Consider the following 15,021-nt stretch of genomic DNA (forward strand, 5'->3'; position numbering starts at 1 on the left):
CAGAATAATATTTCTCCCGTAAATGACGGTCTTGTTGTAAATATTTGTCATTGGATGGTTTAATTAAGCAAATATAATTATTTATTTCTGTTTAGATATTTAGAGGTTATGTGTTTCTCCCTGCTGGCTGAGGCTCCTCCTCCGCTGCCTGTGAGTCTGGAGAGAGTTCAGTTTATCGTTCTACATAATGTGGCGTCATAATTAACTCATGTTCAAAACAACGAGACGCTGTCATCACATCGAAGACACAAAATGTCCCCTTGTCAAACCACGCAGGAAGTCCAAAGTTAATATGAACTCTCTCCGAAAGCGTTTAGATGCTTCGGTGTTTCCCCCAAGTTTTATTTCTCATTAAAATGCAAATGTGAGCAGTCACAAGCTCCAATCATTTCCCTGTCAGAGGAAGTTTCTGTCATGTCTCATAGAACTTTCCCTCATCACAACAGATTGCATGGTAAAGAGCAAACTGAACCATATCTGTGTCAAAATCCTGTTTTGTTTTATTATTTCTTTCATCAGACGTGAAATCTGTGATAAAAACAAACAAACGTCTTTTACAGAAACCCGTCTGCCCTCAGGAGAGAGAGAGTCTCCCTCTAATGAGAGGAGCAGAGCGAGAGGCTGCAACAGTGCATGCGATCTAATTGTTCATTCAAGCGCCGCACAGGCAGACAAATTAACACTCGGGCAAATTATCTCTCCGGCTGCAGCACAGGTGCATTGTGGGCCTCCCCTGGCTCTCTAAAGAAACACGCACATTGGAAGTTTAAACATTAAAAAGTTAAAAACATTCAAATGTGCACCGGTGGGAGAAAGAAGAGATTGATACCACTCTCAAGTCTGCTCTGCCAATAATGACCATATATATATATATATATATATATATATATATAAAAAGATGGAGGATGTGTCTCCTCTTCCTCACTCTGTACGAAAACAAAGCCAAATCATCCAGGATACAGGTTTCGGCCATCTTGTGCTGGTGACATCATTTGGAGAACCCGCCTTCACACCTGCGAGTTGATGTCACAATGTCAATCATGATGTGTCACCCTGTTTTTATAGGATTAAATTGCAAATCATACACTTGAACATATCTGTTAATACTGCCTCAAAACTTAAAGTCCTGTATGCTAACATGGAGAAGGCAGGATTTATGCCCTATAATGCAACCTGCCACCATATGTTTTGGCTTCACTTTTCGATAGCGGTCATGTCGTCCATCTTGATATTCAGTTTGAACACTAGTCCGTAAAATATGAAGCCAGCCGGTCATGTAGCTTAGCACAAAAACTAGCAACAGGTGGCTAAACTGCCTCTGTGTATGTTTGTAGACAAGCTAGTGAAGAAAACAGAATATTCAACAGGCTAAGTACTCATATTGTTGACAGGGGGTTGGTGGAGAACAAAACGGAGCTAAAAGTTTGTTTAAAAAAATATATGTTTCTGCTCACACGTTGATAACAATTCATTTAAATGCTAATATGTGAGGGCTGTTGTTTATTTTGGAATTCTCTAAGCTTAGTTTCTTCAGGTTATAACAAAGGTAAGAAACTTAACACGAGGGTTTACATGCTCTACGAAAAGCTCAAATGTAAATATATAAAATCGACTATTTTCCAAGTAGAATCCATGAATCCCACATTTTGAGTTCTTCATTGAATATTTCACTTCCAGCTCAGCCATAATGAGCGAGTCACTCCGAGTTTGACCCAGTTTGCAAGATGAATCACTTCGCGCTCAATTTATGCAATTTGACTTTCAGCTATTTAGCGGTAATGGCACCGTAATTGCGCTTCTATTCCACCTGAGCGAGCCCCGGGAAATAAACTGCTGGCGGTGCTCACACTGTGCCGTACACCTCTCTCTCTCTCCGGCTCCGTCACCTCGGCTGCTCCCGGTTGATCAGCAGTCCGACGGTGGGAGAATATTAAAGTTCAGCCGGCCTCACGAAGCCCACGTCTGCCGCGGGTTTACCTGAATGTTTCAGCACAGAGAGAGAGAGAGCAGGTTTTAAGTATGAATGTACAGGGGGCTGCGGTGCATCATGAACCGGGAGGTGACGGCCCGGTCAGCCTCACTCCAGGGTGGGGGGTGGGGTGGGGGGGTTATTGCCTCTGCAGTTTAGCCTGGAGGAAAGTAATGGAGCCAGTGTGGCGCTCCTCTTTTTCCCCGGAGCCACTTGGACAGCAGCCATCGCTCTGAAACCCCCCCGTCCCCCTCAGCTGCATCTCCGTCATCAGCTCCTCTAACACCGTTATTCCCACGAGAGTGAACAATGACCACAGATAGCTCCCGGCCTGGCTGCGCTGTCGTGTGAGGCAGAAACCTGTGAATCTGTCTGATCAGCAGTTTCTTCCCTGTACCCTACAATTCTTCAATTGACTTCAATTGACTTTCAAACAGGAGAACAGGTCCCGGAGGTTCAGATCCGGGCTTCACGTCCACCACACGTACGTATCGACGATGGACCAATCAGGATCAAAGCATGATTGACTTGCTCTGTGTTCAGAGACGTTGTCCATTTGCATGTATAGGGACCGGTCCATCTTTTTTCCAGATCAGACATGTAAACTTCCTCTTGATGCGACCAAACAGATGAAGCCACATGTGACTCACGCCTGATCTGCTTTGGTATCAGACCACGTCATAAACCCTGCTTCATCCATTGGTGGAACATGGACCAGACAAAAAAAACAAAAAGTTCCCGCCAAATATATCCTCCAAATATAGTTTGTGTTCAAGTATTTCTGTTTTCTGATTAGTTTTCGTTTTACTTAGTTATTTGATGATATGAAAATGAGGTGAAACGTGATGATTGACCCATAACCACGATATTTGAGGTTCATTTTGTACAGTTGGAGGAATTGGAGACAAGTCAAGCATCTTTATTTTAGGTCGATGGCTCTGGCTAGTTTCTAATAGATTAGCCCTTGCTTAAAAAAATAGGTTTTAGAACTTTTCAAGGACTGAACTGCTCTGAACCAACTGTTTTATTCATTGGGGCCGATGACATTAACAATTTTAAGGGAGTAAAGAAAGAAAGAAAGAAAGATTAAATATATCGATCATCATACTGACAGATACACAAGATTGACCAGCATCAGCCTCAAATACATAAAGGAATAAAAGAAAGACCAGGTGAAGCAGTGAGACACAAAATATAAATCCTCTTTTGTCAACAGCACACGTCGATGTCTGCACAACGAGTGAGCACAAGAAAATCTGAAATCCATAAGTTTCAAGGTTTTCATGCTGGAGCAGAAATACAATTCTCCCATTCGAAGGTAATTTGACAACTTGACAACTACACAAGCACGGCTGGTTTTTCAAAACTGTTAAAAGCCTGTGATATATTTTTACGGCCGACTTTGAATCGATGCCCCGCCGGGAGGACGCTCCGCCCGTGTCACTCGAGAAAGCCGCGATCCATCGTGGTCAATGCGTCGGCCTCAGAACGTTGCTGCAGGCAGCGGCTGCGATAACAGGCGGTGAGTTGTGTGTCAGCACATGAATCATCACACACAGCAGGGCCACCACTGACTTTGTGCAGAAAACTGATGACACTGTAAACATTTTAATAACTTTCTCTTCCTGGGAAACATCCACATCCAGCTGATCCTCCATCAGAATTCTCTCAGAGCGTCACCCGGTGTCTGCTCACAGTTTACACACTCGTGTGGCGTCGTGCTGCAAACGCACTGTTTCCATCTGCAAGCTGATTCCATTTGTCGTCATTCTAACATGTGTCGCTTTCGTGGAAATTACTTTTTATTAGAAATCCCTGTGACTGAGAGTAACTGAGCACTTTCTGATTCAAATGATTCTCTACAAACTCCTTTTCAGGATCTGCTCCTGTAAAACTCATGTACTGAAACAAATCTTAAAGAAAGTAGACAACTAGACCTTTGTTGTAAATATTGACGACTTGTGTTCTTACACAATTGACAATGTTTTCCACAAAGTTCTTAAAGCCCGAAACTCGGTCGATTTTAATTGTGTCATATTCTCTTTACTCGAGGATTCTTCCGTCTCTGCTCTAACTTCTCACGATGTCTGATGCCAGTTAGCCAGTCGGACAATATTTGTAATAATCACTCGTAATGAATCAAGATTATTCTTCCCTCACTTCCTCACGACATCATCAAACTAGGTTGATTTAGTTACATATTGCACGTTTAAAAACTGTTGTGGACTTTTGTCGGCTTGTTTTTCAGTTGTTTGGACTTTTGAGTTCATTAATTCCTGTTTATATTTTGTATTATTTGCAGCGTAACCATCCTTCTACCTCCCTGGTGTATTTAGTCTCTACAGCTGTTCCCTGGTGTTTCCTCATTTCCTCTGTTTGTTCCTTTTAAAGCTCCGGGCTCGTTCCCTGATGACTCTTCTCTGTTTGGTCCGTTGGTTCATTTCCTGGTTTTCTCCTGCTTGATGCATGAGTTAGCTTTTCGCCTCCAACCACGACTGTAAACTTGCATTTTTCTTTATACTACTTTGTTTCTAGCAGCCGCGTCTGTATACTCTGCAAATTGGCTCCTGTTGAAACTCCAAACGTAGCACAAAGAAAGTTATTTAGTCAATTCTGTGCAAAGTAACATGTGTTTCAAAGAACATATGTTTCTTTGCACAGAAATGTGGTAATTATTGCTTTCGGCACATTAAAGTAGTCACTTGAGGATGAATTAGATCTATCACATCACATTTCCACTGAAACTAGGCTGCACAGCAAGACTGAAAAATGAAGTGACTCCACTTTATTATTCTCCTGTCGGGTGCACAGCTCCCCAAATGGTTCATGCAGCTGCAGAGCGACATAGTGTTACACCGAGCACCCCCCCGCAAACTGGCTAATATGATCCCACTGTTCCCCCCCCCCGAGCACAGATGAACTGAGGCGCGGTTACAGTGGATTAAATATTGATGTTGTCAAAGGACAAGCTTCATCTAGAAAACAACATTAGTCTTTCTGTGGAACATATCGAGCAATTAAATCTAAATCTGCAGAGAAAAGGGAGACACAACTTTTACAGATTCTCCCTGGAGACATTATTTTACAGGAAATACACAAAGCCACCTGTTGTGGTATTTAGATCTGTGTGTGTGTGTGTTTGTGTGTGTGTGTGTGTGTGTTGGGGGTAGCAATGGAACATGGAATTTGGTGTTTGGAACCCATCAGGTTATTGATGGTTCATCTCATCAAGGTTCACATTAGTGATGCTGACTGAGAGTCTGAGGCCACCAGAAATCAAACCCTTGTAAAATATTCAAGCATAAAAATAGAGACTTCACCACAGAACCTGTCATTTAAAAAACTGAATGAGGTTTTCTGATACGTTCATTCATCACAGCCGTCAGATCTTTCTTCTGAGCACGACAGTGAAGCGTTGACCTTTCCGGGCCTGGAGCTGCAGTCTGTCGCCTTCCTGACCTCTTCACCTCTGATGCTCCACCGCTTCTCGCTCCACCTCTTCAAACTGAGCTGAGCTTTCTTCACTTTTAAATAAATATATATCGTACTCGGCTTCCACGTTCGGAAAAAACCTTGATGTGATAGCAATACAACACTGGAAGATGAAGAAAAAGAATCATAATAAAAAACACTCATGATGCCACTTAAGCAGAAATTTACAGGGAATGTCCCAGGTTACCGTGATCCAATGACAGTTCTTACATGTTTGTGTGTGTGTGTGTGTGTGTTTGTGTGTCTGAAATGTGTAATATGTACATAAACATCTAGTTTTGCTGTCACATGGCTTTAGACTTTTACACTTTGCAGACTAAAGATCTAATTTAACAATTACCAACAGTTACACACAAATCTCAAATGAAAAGAACCAAATTATCAGTTTTACTAATTAAATTTGATGATTGTTGATTACTAAGATTTGTAATTTAATTTAATTTATGTTGTGCAAATTACTGGCAGGCAGACTTTCTATTTCCCACACAGCAGCGTCACGACTCCTGAGGTTTTAAGTTTTATCTCGTCCTTGGATCTGGTTTCATACAAATTATTTGGCGTTTGCAGTTTAAGATTGAGATTTGCCAAAGCGATATTAGTTGGATACATAAATAAGAAAACTAAAGTTTATTTCTCCTCTTATTACTTGAAGAAATCGACAGTAAAAGGTGGATATAGCGTGAAGACAAGTAAACTGCATCAAAGAGCATCAAAGCAAATTTGAAACAATCAGGCGGTATTATGAGGTTGTCAAATTGGAAAAAAGAGTATTGACATAATTAAAGTGTCACATAGGTTGAATACATCTATTTTTGTATTATTATTATATATATATATTTTTGCTTTGTCTGTTCAGTTGATTCTCATGTGTTTGCTGTTTTGGAGCTTGGTCCAATCAGGTGTTTTATTCTCCTCCTCCTTCCCCACGTTATTTAAACCCCAGTCTGAAAGTGAAACTCACTTCACCCCTGCTTGTAATTAACCCGGTGCTTCCCTCAGAAGGCGGAGGCTGTGCCGCGGTGCCGAGCGGCTGACTGTAACACTTCATGGCATCACCTCATCCTTTGTCCTTTGAAAAGGCCAAGTGACGAGGGACGCTCGGCTCCCGCACTAATGAAATGTTGTTAGGATGAAAACATTTCAACGTGTGGCTTCAAAGGGCCTCACAGCCTGTGAAGCTTCGTGTGGCGGCTTTTATTTCTGCTTTATTCACACTTTGATATTCAAATGAAACGTGAACAGTATATTAGTTGTGTGTATTTGTAAGATATTTCACCACCTGCGTGTTTTATGTTCTGTGAAAAAAAAAGAAATCAAGTGGACTTGATGTGGGGATGATGCAGTAGATGGTTCCTTTTTTAATTTTGTATTCCAGGGTTGTTCGATACTGGACTTTAATATCTCAACAACTATTGGAGGGATAGTTAAGAACTTTTTCTGCTCCCCTGATAAGAACTTTTTCCTTTCAATCTCGTGTCGTGCTATTAACAGGTGCTTATCAACAGGTCAGGACTGAGCCACTTTAAAGACGAGCTCCTCGTGGACTTGATTGAGACTCTCGGCGTCACCGGACTGAAAGGGTCCACCAGGGGTTTCCCCAGTTCTCCTGATAACCACTTAGATTCCCACCTAACTGTGCTTTTCATGTCTATGCACGACTGAAAGACTTTGAAGCCGTAAAACCTCAAAACCCTGATCATTCATTTTCCGTAAATGTCCATTTCTAGGGTGATTATTGAGGCTTTAATTGCAATGTCCGCGCTACTAACACCAGGAAATTTCCCGTGAGGACCATTAGTGAGCTGACCGGACTGGATTCCTTCTCTTTTTCCCCAGTGCAGTCGTTTGTGCAGCATGAAGACGTCTTTTCTCCAGCAGCTAATCTCTGTCTTTCTTCTTCTGTCTCTGCAGCCACACTGGGGACCTTGGAGTTCAGTTTGCAGTACGACCAGGAGAACAATGCACTAAACTGCACCATTAACAAAGCCAAGGTGAGCCACTCGGACCAGAACGTGAATTTGCAGCTTTTACATTCACAACAGAGACATTTATGGAAATACACTGAAACAAGCAAACTGTTCAGAGCAGTTGTTTTATTGTCTCATCGCACAAAGATCCATCACAACCTCGCCAATCACACAAATCAATTAACAGTCCTTCAATATGTCTCTCACATTCAATCAGACAACTGTCAAAGATGAGCACTTTAGCAGCAGCCTACATTCGTGTCCACCCACACACACACACACACACACACACACACACACACACACACACAGACACACACACACACACTGGCACAAAGAGGCTGTGGAGAAACCACACATCCCACAGTCTGCGTGAGATTTACATCTATTTCCATCTCGTAGAAGTCTGTGTAAAGCAGAAACAAATATGTGTTTTGAGTTTGTCACACCGCAGAAGAACGTGTCGTCGACCAACCGGACAAATCTGAAGGACAAAAAATGTATACAGTGGTGAAAAATTAGGTTTATAAACAAATTATGATTTACTGTGACTCTATTAATCCTTATTAAGCTATAATATCCTGGATGCGGATGCCACCATCTTCATCTAGTGATCATCTGTGTGATAAAAACAACTTAAAATGACAGAAAACATCCTTGAGAAACATGTGTGGTCCGTGTCCCATCCGTTAACATGGAGGAGGCAGGATGTATGACTTGTACCACAGACACGTGGTGATCGAGACACCGTCATGTCGTCCATCTTGTTCCACGGTGGTCGTTGAACTTAAGTAAAGCTGAACTAAAGATGCGACAGTTTCAACAACATTGTACATTTATTTGTACATTTTTTCCAAATGTATTGATCTTGAAATGAATTCTCTTCTAGAACTCTTTGAGACTGGCACACCTGCATTTTAAAAATGCTAAAAATTCTATATTTTCACGCAAATACTAATAAGATTCCAAAGGTAGAAAATGTCAGTATCTTATCCAGTGGTAAAAATCTCCTCTTATCATGAAGCACTGGATCAGAACAGATTAATGTTGCAGCCGGTTCATACGGACAAACACTGTGGAATTTATGAATTCTTAGCAAAATAATCTATCAACAGAGCATCCAGCATATTGGAGGTGGGCAGCGATAACTAACTCCTATCTGATTTTAAATAAGGAGCCAATTCTGAGTTAATTTACAGTGGGTGTGAGTGGAGGGGTGTTTGTCCTCTGTGGTGTGCTCCGGTGATCGTGGAGATGAAGTGAGGCTGAGGCTGCTGTCGGCAGCTGTGACTCTTCCCATCTATCTTTCTGAATGGGTGGTATGGAGGAGAGTGGGCATCAGAGAGCCAGCCTTGGCAGCAGTGTTGGACAGAAGCGCCGGCATCGAGCCATCTTGATTTATGGCGATTATTCTCTATAAGACTCTGCCCCCCCGACGTCTGCCGCGCATCCGAGCAGAGAAAATGATTCTTCTCTCTCAAATACCGTATCTTCCAATTTCCGTGATTTAATTTGTTTACCGAAGCACTTATTCAAACCACTGCATCTTTTTTCTGCTACCCGGCTTCCAGAGCTGCAGTTGCCTGAGTGGTAACTGCAATTGAGTGTTCTCTGATTAATCATGTCTCTAATTAGATCTTATGGATCCTGGCTCTGGGTAGAAGGAGGAGGTTCACCCAGCAGGAACAGGAAGTTTACTTGAAGTTCTGTGGACTCGTGCTGGGGCCTGGTCTGATGCTTACAGTGTACAATGCAAACAATATTTTACATCATATACAACAGTAATAGCTCATATGTTCAAAGCTTATATCGTCACAGGCGTCAAAATCTGTATTCAGTGGCAGAAACTGACAAAAGGGCAGAAAACATAATTTAAGAAAACTAAATGTTAAAGGAGCAAACAGCCACTTGTCTGATTCTTATTCCAGCAAAGAAAAAGTGAATTACATTTCTAAATTATGGAATATGAGAAATGCAAAGGGAATGATCTCTCTATCCATCTCCACTTGCTGGAAATATATTAATAGCAGAATTGGTTTTTTTTGGGAGATAAGAAAATGGTAGAATTAGAATTGTGAGTGTGTGGGCGCATTACTCATTAATCCATCATCCCGACCTCCACAGTATCTACACACACTGGCGCTGGCTGTAAACCAGATGGGAACGTTCCTTAGTTAACTGGCATTTAGATATCATGTGGTAAATATAAATATCCTCTGAACTCTTTGTGTTGCTAATTGCTATTTTACTTTCTGAAGACCTCACGTCTATCTTTGGACCTAATTAAATAAATCAGTGTGAATATCTGCCCGTCAACTACTGACGTATTTCTGGCATCACACTGACAAATACGCAGCATGTCTTATCCTGTTTTAGCTAAGATTAAGTGGAGGGGTCCCTCAGGGCTCCACCTTCGGTCCTGTGAACTTTTCTTGTTTCCATTTATCGTGTGATTATTTGGATTTTGTCCCTGTTAACTGACAACACTCTCCTATACCTCACACTCAAAGATAATAGGTGTAGTTTAAAAACACTCTGGGACTCTTTTGGGTACGTGGAGTAAATTTGTTTCGGAGAGTTTTAACAGCATTTCTGAAATTGACCCTTTTGTTGCTTCCTGGACTCCGGCATTGTCTCTAAAGTGTTGAGTAGGAATTGGCTGAAAACACAGTGGGCAAGAAAAGCTTTTATTCTGATATGTTTCCCCTTTTAACTTCTCATTAAAACTAATATCTACCTCTTAGCTCTTAAATCTGTTGCGGTTCAGGATGCTCCAGACAAGGACGGCTCAAGGACTGAGTGGTTTGATGGTTTCTGGATGAGTCCCAGTTTTAGAGAGCAGGAAAGAGTCCAGTTGTACAAATGTTGTGCTTGTTCTATACCAAATATCTTGTTATACTGGGAATGCATGAAAATATTCTTAACAGCCCAGTAGAGCAGTTTTACACCTAAAGTAAAACGTTTGTGAGTTTCTAGCCGTCCGCACTCGTCAATCAGCCTTGTAAATAATTTGTAAGTGGATCTAATGAAAGGTAAAAAGGACAAACAGCCCATAGACTCATACTTGATTTAATTAAACCCTTCACAAAAGCTACTCTCACAAAGTGAATCGACTGCTGTGAGAGCCTGTTTTACTTTTTCACCCTCGTGGAAAGAGTCCAACCTCTTATCCCTTCACGTTGATGCTCAGATCCCGGAGGACTGTTTATGAAATAACACCCTGTGACATGTTATCTCACCGGGCTTTTCAACATGTCACATTGAGCGTTGTTTATTCACACGCTGACATCCATCCCACCAAGCAATTCACTGCTGCAGGAGGACAACTAGCACCTATTTGAGCCCAAGACGTTCGGTGACGCTCAGATTATGTTCGGGGACAAAAGTTACAGCTGCAGGCAACGAGGACCATCCTGGTATCTGTCAATCAAATGGAATAAAGATCTAAATCAGTTAATGGCTGTTTACTCTTAATAGATATTTCAATTTAGGTAAATATATCATTATAGCTTCTTCCACTGAGCAGTTAATGTAAATGTGCTTTATCATGTAATCAGATCTCAGCTCAGTGTAATTGTAATAAGTACAGTTCTCTGATCCTCTGTATTCAACACACGTTTAATGGTACAATGCATTTATTGTTATTACAGTGTACATACAACATATTAATAATAATCTACAGTGATAGCTTAGCAATAATAATCACAGCACAGCGTAATATTCTAATAGTAATACCAGTAATAATAGAGAAGCAGAAGTGTTGCAATAAGCCAGATATGTATTTATGACTAGCATGTATGAGGTGTTTACATATATACACTCATATATACGCATAAACATACTATATGGATAGTATACATACTATCCATATAGCATATATACTATACTAGAATTTAGGAATATCCTTCCTCTAAGAACTTAAACAAGAAAGATATCAATTCATCGGAAGACGACGTTAAAGATATTTATATAATAATATTATTGCTGAACTTAAATATGTTCACAATATTTGTCATTGAAAAATGTAATCACATTACTGGATCATGATTTTCAGTGATGCTGCTCTGTCCAACCTTGTTTGGATCTAAGTTCTTGTTCCTAAATTTGCTGATGAAGTTAGAAATAAGAGGAAAACTTCTTATTTATATTCTCATGTAGGACAACGACACGTATTTGACGACACTGCTGTGTGTGGATGATGACGTGTGATTGGCTGCAGCCTCACGTCACAGTGACACACTTTAGCTTTTGTCGGAGAGACATTAAGTCCGAACCGACTTCTCTGTGCACGTCCAGCGGCTTCGTGGGCTCCTCGCTGCAGCCGGTGAATCAGATCACATCCGTTCTAATGTCTCTAATGACAGAAATAAGTCAATTTCAGCCCCTTTAAATGGACTTTAATTGATTTAAAAAGGGCGCTCATACATGTGGACATGCAGGGAGACAAATATAGCTCCGAGCTGACGGCACTTCCTCTCCGTGGTCCTCGTCTCCATTGGCTGCAGCAGGGAGGATGTGTGGGATCAACCGTGACTCAATCACATAGAAAAGATTTTGGTCTAAAATTCAGCTTCTTATTGGATGTTTCTCTCTCACTGGTGAGATTTTAGCCCTCGGATATAACGAGTCGTGCCTGATGTATTAAATTGGTAAAACGTCACTGGTAATGAGATATTAAGGAGTTTCTCAATTTAAATCTCACTTTACAACTCGTTCATCCAACAAGCAGAGGAGAAAGTGGGATCGAGCAGAGATTTAGGATTTAGAAGAGAACAGTTCATTGAGATGGAGGAACTGAGCTTCTGAATCGTGTGTTTAAAAATGAGCTGAGGAAGATCTGGACTCTAGTTTTCTTTCTCACGACCACAAACAGGACAGTTGATAAGAAAACTGTGTGTTTGTGTTTCCATGTGTTTAAAAGAAGTTGTTCCCTGAAGCTGGAAGGTTCTGTTTTCATTGCTGTTCGTAAACAGGCGGATCCAGGAAGTGTATTTCAGTTTCTCAAACAGGATGTTTATCCTCAGCGGAGGTTTTTACTCTCAAAGCTCAAATAGAAACGATTCTGCAACGTAGAAAATATTCCAACAACCAGTTCCCTCATCTCCTCTTCTGGTTCTTTCTGGTAAGATTAAAAAATGATCTGGATATTGCCAAAAATAATAAAAGTGTCCCTGTGGTAAACAAGACAATGAAAATCTAAATTCAAACATTATCATGTCCAAGTATTGACACGTAGATAGAACTTTCTCAAAACACACCCGTGATAGATTATAAGACGACACACATCCATTTTGAACCGTGCACATGATGCAACTGTATTTTTCTCTGCTATTAAACTTGGAAAAATTGATTTGGAAACAACATATTTTCATTGCATCACTAAAAACATAATCCTCTTGTGAAATTGTGTTTCCTACAAACTGCTGCAAAAAAATAGGTTGTATTTGCAAATGATTTCAGTTTCCATGGTTGGAAGAAACCAACACTGACTCTGTCATGTTTCACTGTCCCATCTGTCCACATGTCCACGTGTCCACGTGTCCTGCTCCCTCTGCAGACAGTGTCACTGTGCCACACACAAACAATCCAACCCAGCCCGACCTGAATCCTGTGTTTTCCCTGAGTCGGAGATCCACTCTAACGCCTGCACACGTCACACAAAGCAGTGAACGACGTGTGAATGACACATTAAACACATCCACTCACACTTTGGAGGTAAAAGAACAAAGCGTCTCTGTTGTGAAGCTTCTACAACTCAAACATCAGATCTTCACCTCAGTGGCCTGTCGGATGTGAAGATAAAACGGCCGCGCTCTCCTGTTTTGTTGCATTTCAAAAAATCGCACTGGGTGACACGCTGCCACTTTGTGTTTCTTCTCTCTGCTCGGCTGACGAAAGGATTCCCCGTCTCCTCCTGTAACAACATTACATGCATCTGAAAACATGAAGAATTAGATTGTCTCCGTCGTCGCATCGTGTTTCCACTGACGGCTTCGTCACATCACCGCGCAACCGTGAAATCATCCAGAGATCTGCTCCCTGCAGGGGGCCCCGGCTGCAGGGGGGGGTGATACCGTCACACAGTAATTCACAGTCGCAAAACTTCTTTCTTATAAAAAAACAGCAACTGCTAAAGGTTGTAGCTCGCTCACCCTGAATTTCAACAATTCCCTCCAGCTCGCTCACAGGTCACAGCTGATCTGAGGTCTGTTTTTATTAATCTCCCCAGCTACAGATGTAATTCATCCAGAGTGATCTGTGTGGACTCTGGAGGCTGATGCACAGAAACACACAAACGCCACATGTTATACTTTTAAACTTCGATCACATGGACGATGAAATTGGTCATCTCTGCAGCTGCTGCTCGGATTGAAACAGTCTTCATACAGAGACCAGGAAGGGGGTTGCAGGGGTTATCATTGATCAGCTCATGTTCCGAAGTTTCTAATTCCTCGTTCTAAGACGTTCTATCCAGAGAAAAGTTACAACGGCTTCTTCTCTCCAAGTTTTCCAAAACTCTTCAGTCTGTGTTCTGAACTGAACGTTTTCTCTTCACTACCAATGTGTCTGTTGGTTATTAAGAGTTTGAAAGACACAAGAATTAAAATCTAGAAAGAAACACTGACTGCAATCTTTTAATAACCAAAAACTTTGTGTTGCTTTACTAGGAACCAAATTTGATTAATATTCTTAATGGAATTCAGTCCATGTCTTGATGAGGGAGATATTTTGAATATTAAAATGTCCTCATAATTATGATAAGAAGAAAAAACGTCTGCAGCAAAGACTGTAAATAAAGATGGATGACATGGCACTTCCCAAAACTGAAGCCAAAACCCCTGATTGCCCCCTGGTGGCTGGTTTTACACATATGTAAGAGTGTTAGAAGATATTCATAAAAACTATAAATTGCTTGATTCTGTAACTCTGCTATTTTAAGGAACCTCAGTGTAATTTGCTCTAGGTTGACACACATGCATTAAACTTATTATTATTATTATGACGTAAATGTTAAAGATCTGTAATCTGGCTTCAATCTACCACCTCAAATCTGCGTTTTTTTGTTTTCAAAATGTTCATATGCATGAACTGCTTCCTCCAGTTAAAGTTACAGGATTCAATACTTCTCTCTAAGTGTTGTGGTAGTGTTGAGCTCCCTCCGTAGAAAAACAAGTTCTCTGTCCTCATCAGTGAATCAGACTCAGTCTCACTATTCAATTGCAGATGTAAGACCTGTTTATTCATCTCCGCCTACACTACAACCTGCCTTCACACTCCACTGCAGTCTCTCATTCTCCTCCTCCTCCTGCAGACTGGGCTCTCATTGCCCAGTACGCCCACACAAACACACACACACACACACACACACACACACACACACACACTTCGCTGCGTTTTTGCTCTTTTGTGTTCATTATCCGTGTTTGCATCACTTTTTGTGTCACTGGTTTAAATAGAAAAAGCTTCTTAATACAATTCGCTGTCACTCGTAATCCCTGCATGAATTGAAAATCCTCTTCTTTCTCTATTGGTCAATCGTCACATCGGGTTGTAAATATTGATGAAGTGTCAAACAGACGATGAGTCGCTGCT

General features: G+C 41.2%; 1 protein-coding gene across 1 annotated transcript in view; it reads left to right on the forward strand.

Annotated features, from left to right (window-relative positions):
- The window catches only part of doc2b (double C2-like domains, beta), an 87,508-nt gene that overhangs the window by 36,705 nt on the left and 35,782 nt on the right, over window positions 1–15,021 (forward strand). The window contains exon 2 of the mRNA XM_053441220.1: window positions 7,373–7,452. Coding sequence (XP_053297195.1) covers window positions 7,373–7,452 — 80 coding nt within the window. The remainder of the gene's footprint in view (window positions 1–7,372; window positions 7,453–15,021) is intronic.

The sequence above is a fragment of the Pleuronectes platessa genome, chromosome 15 (genome assembly GCF_947347685.1).
Source record: "Pleuronectes platessa chromosome 15, fPlePla1.1, whole genome shotgun sequence".
Classification (NCBI taxonomy): Eukaryota; Metazoa; Chordata; class Actinopteri; order Pleuronectiformes; family Pleuronectidae; genus Pleuronectes; species Pleuronectes platessa.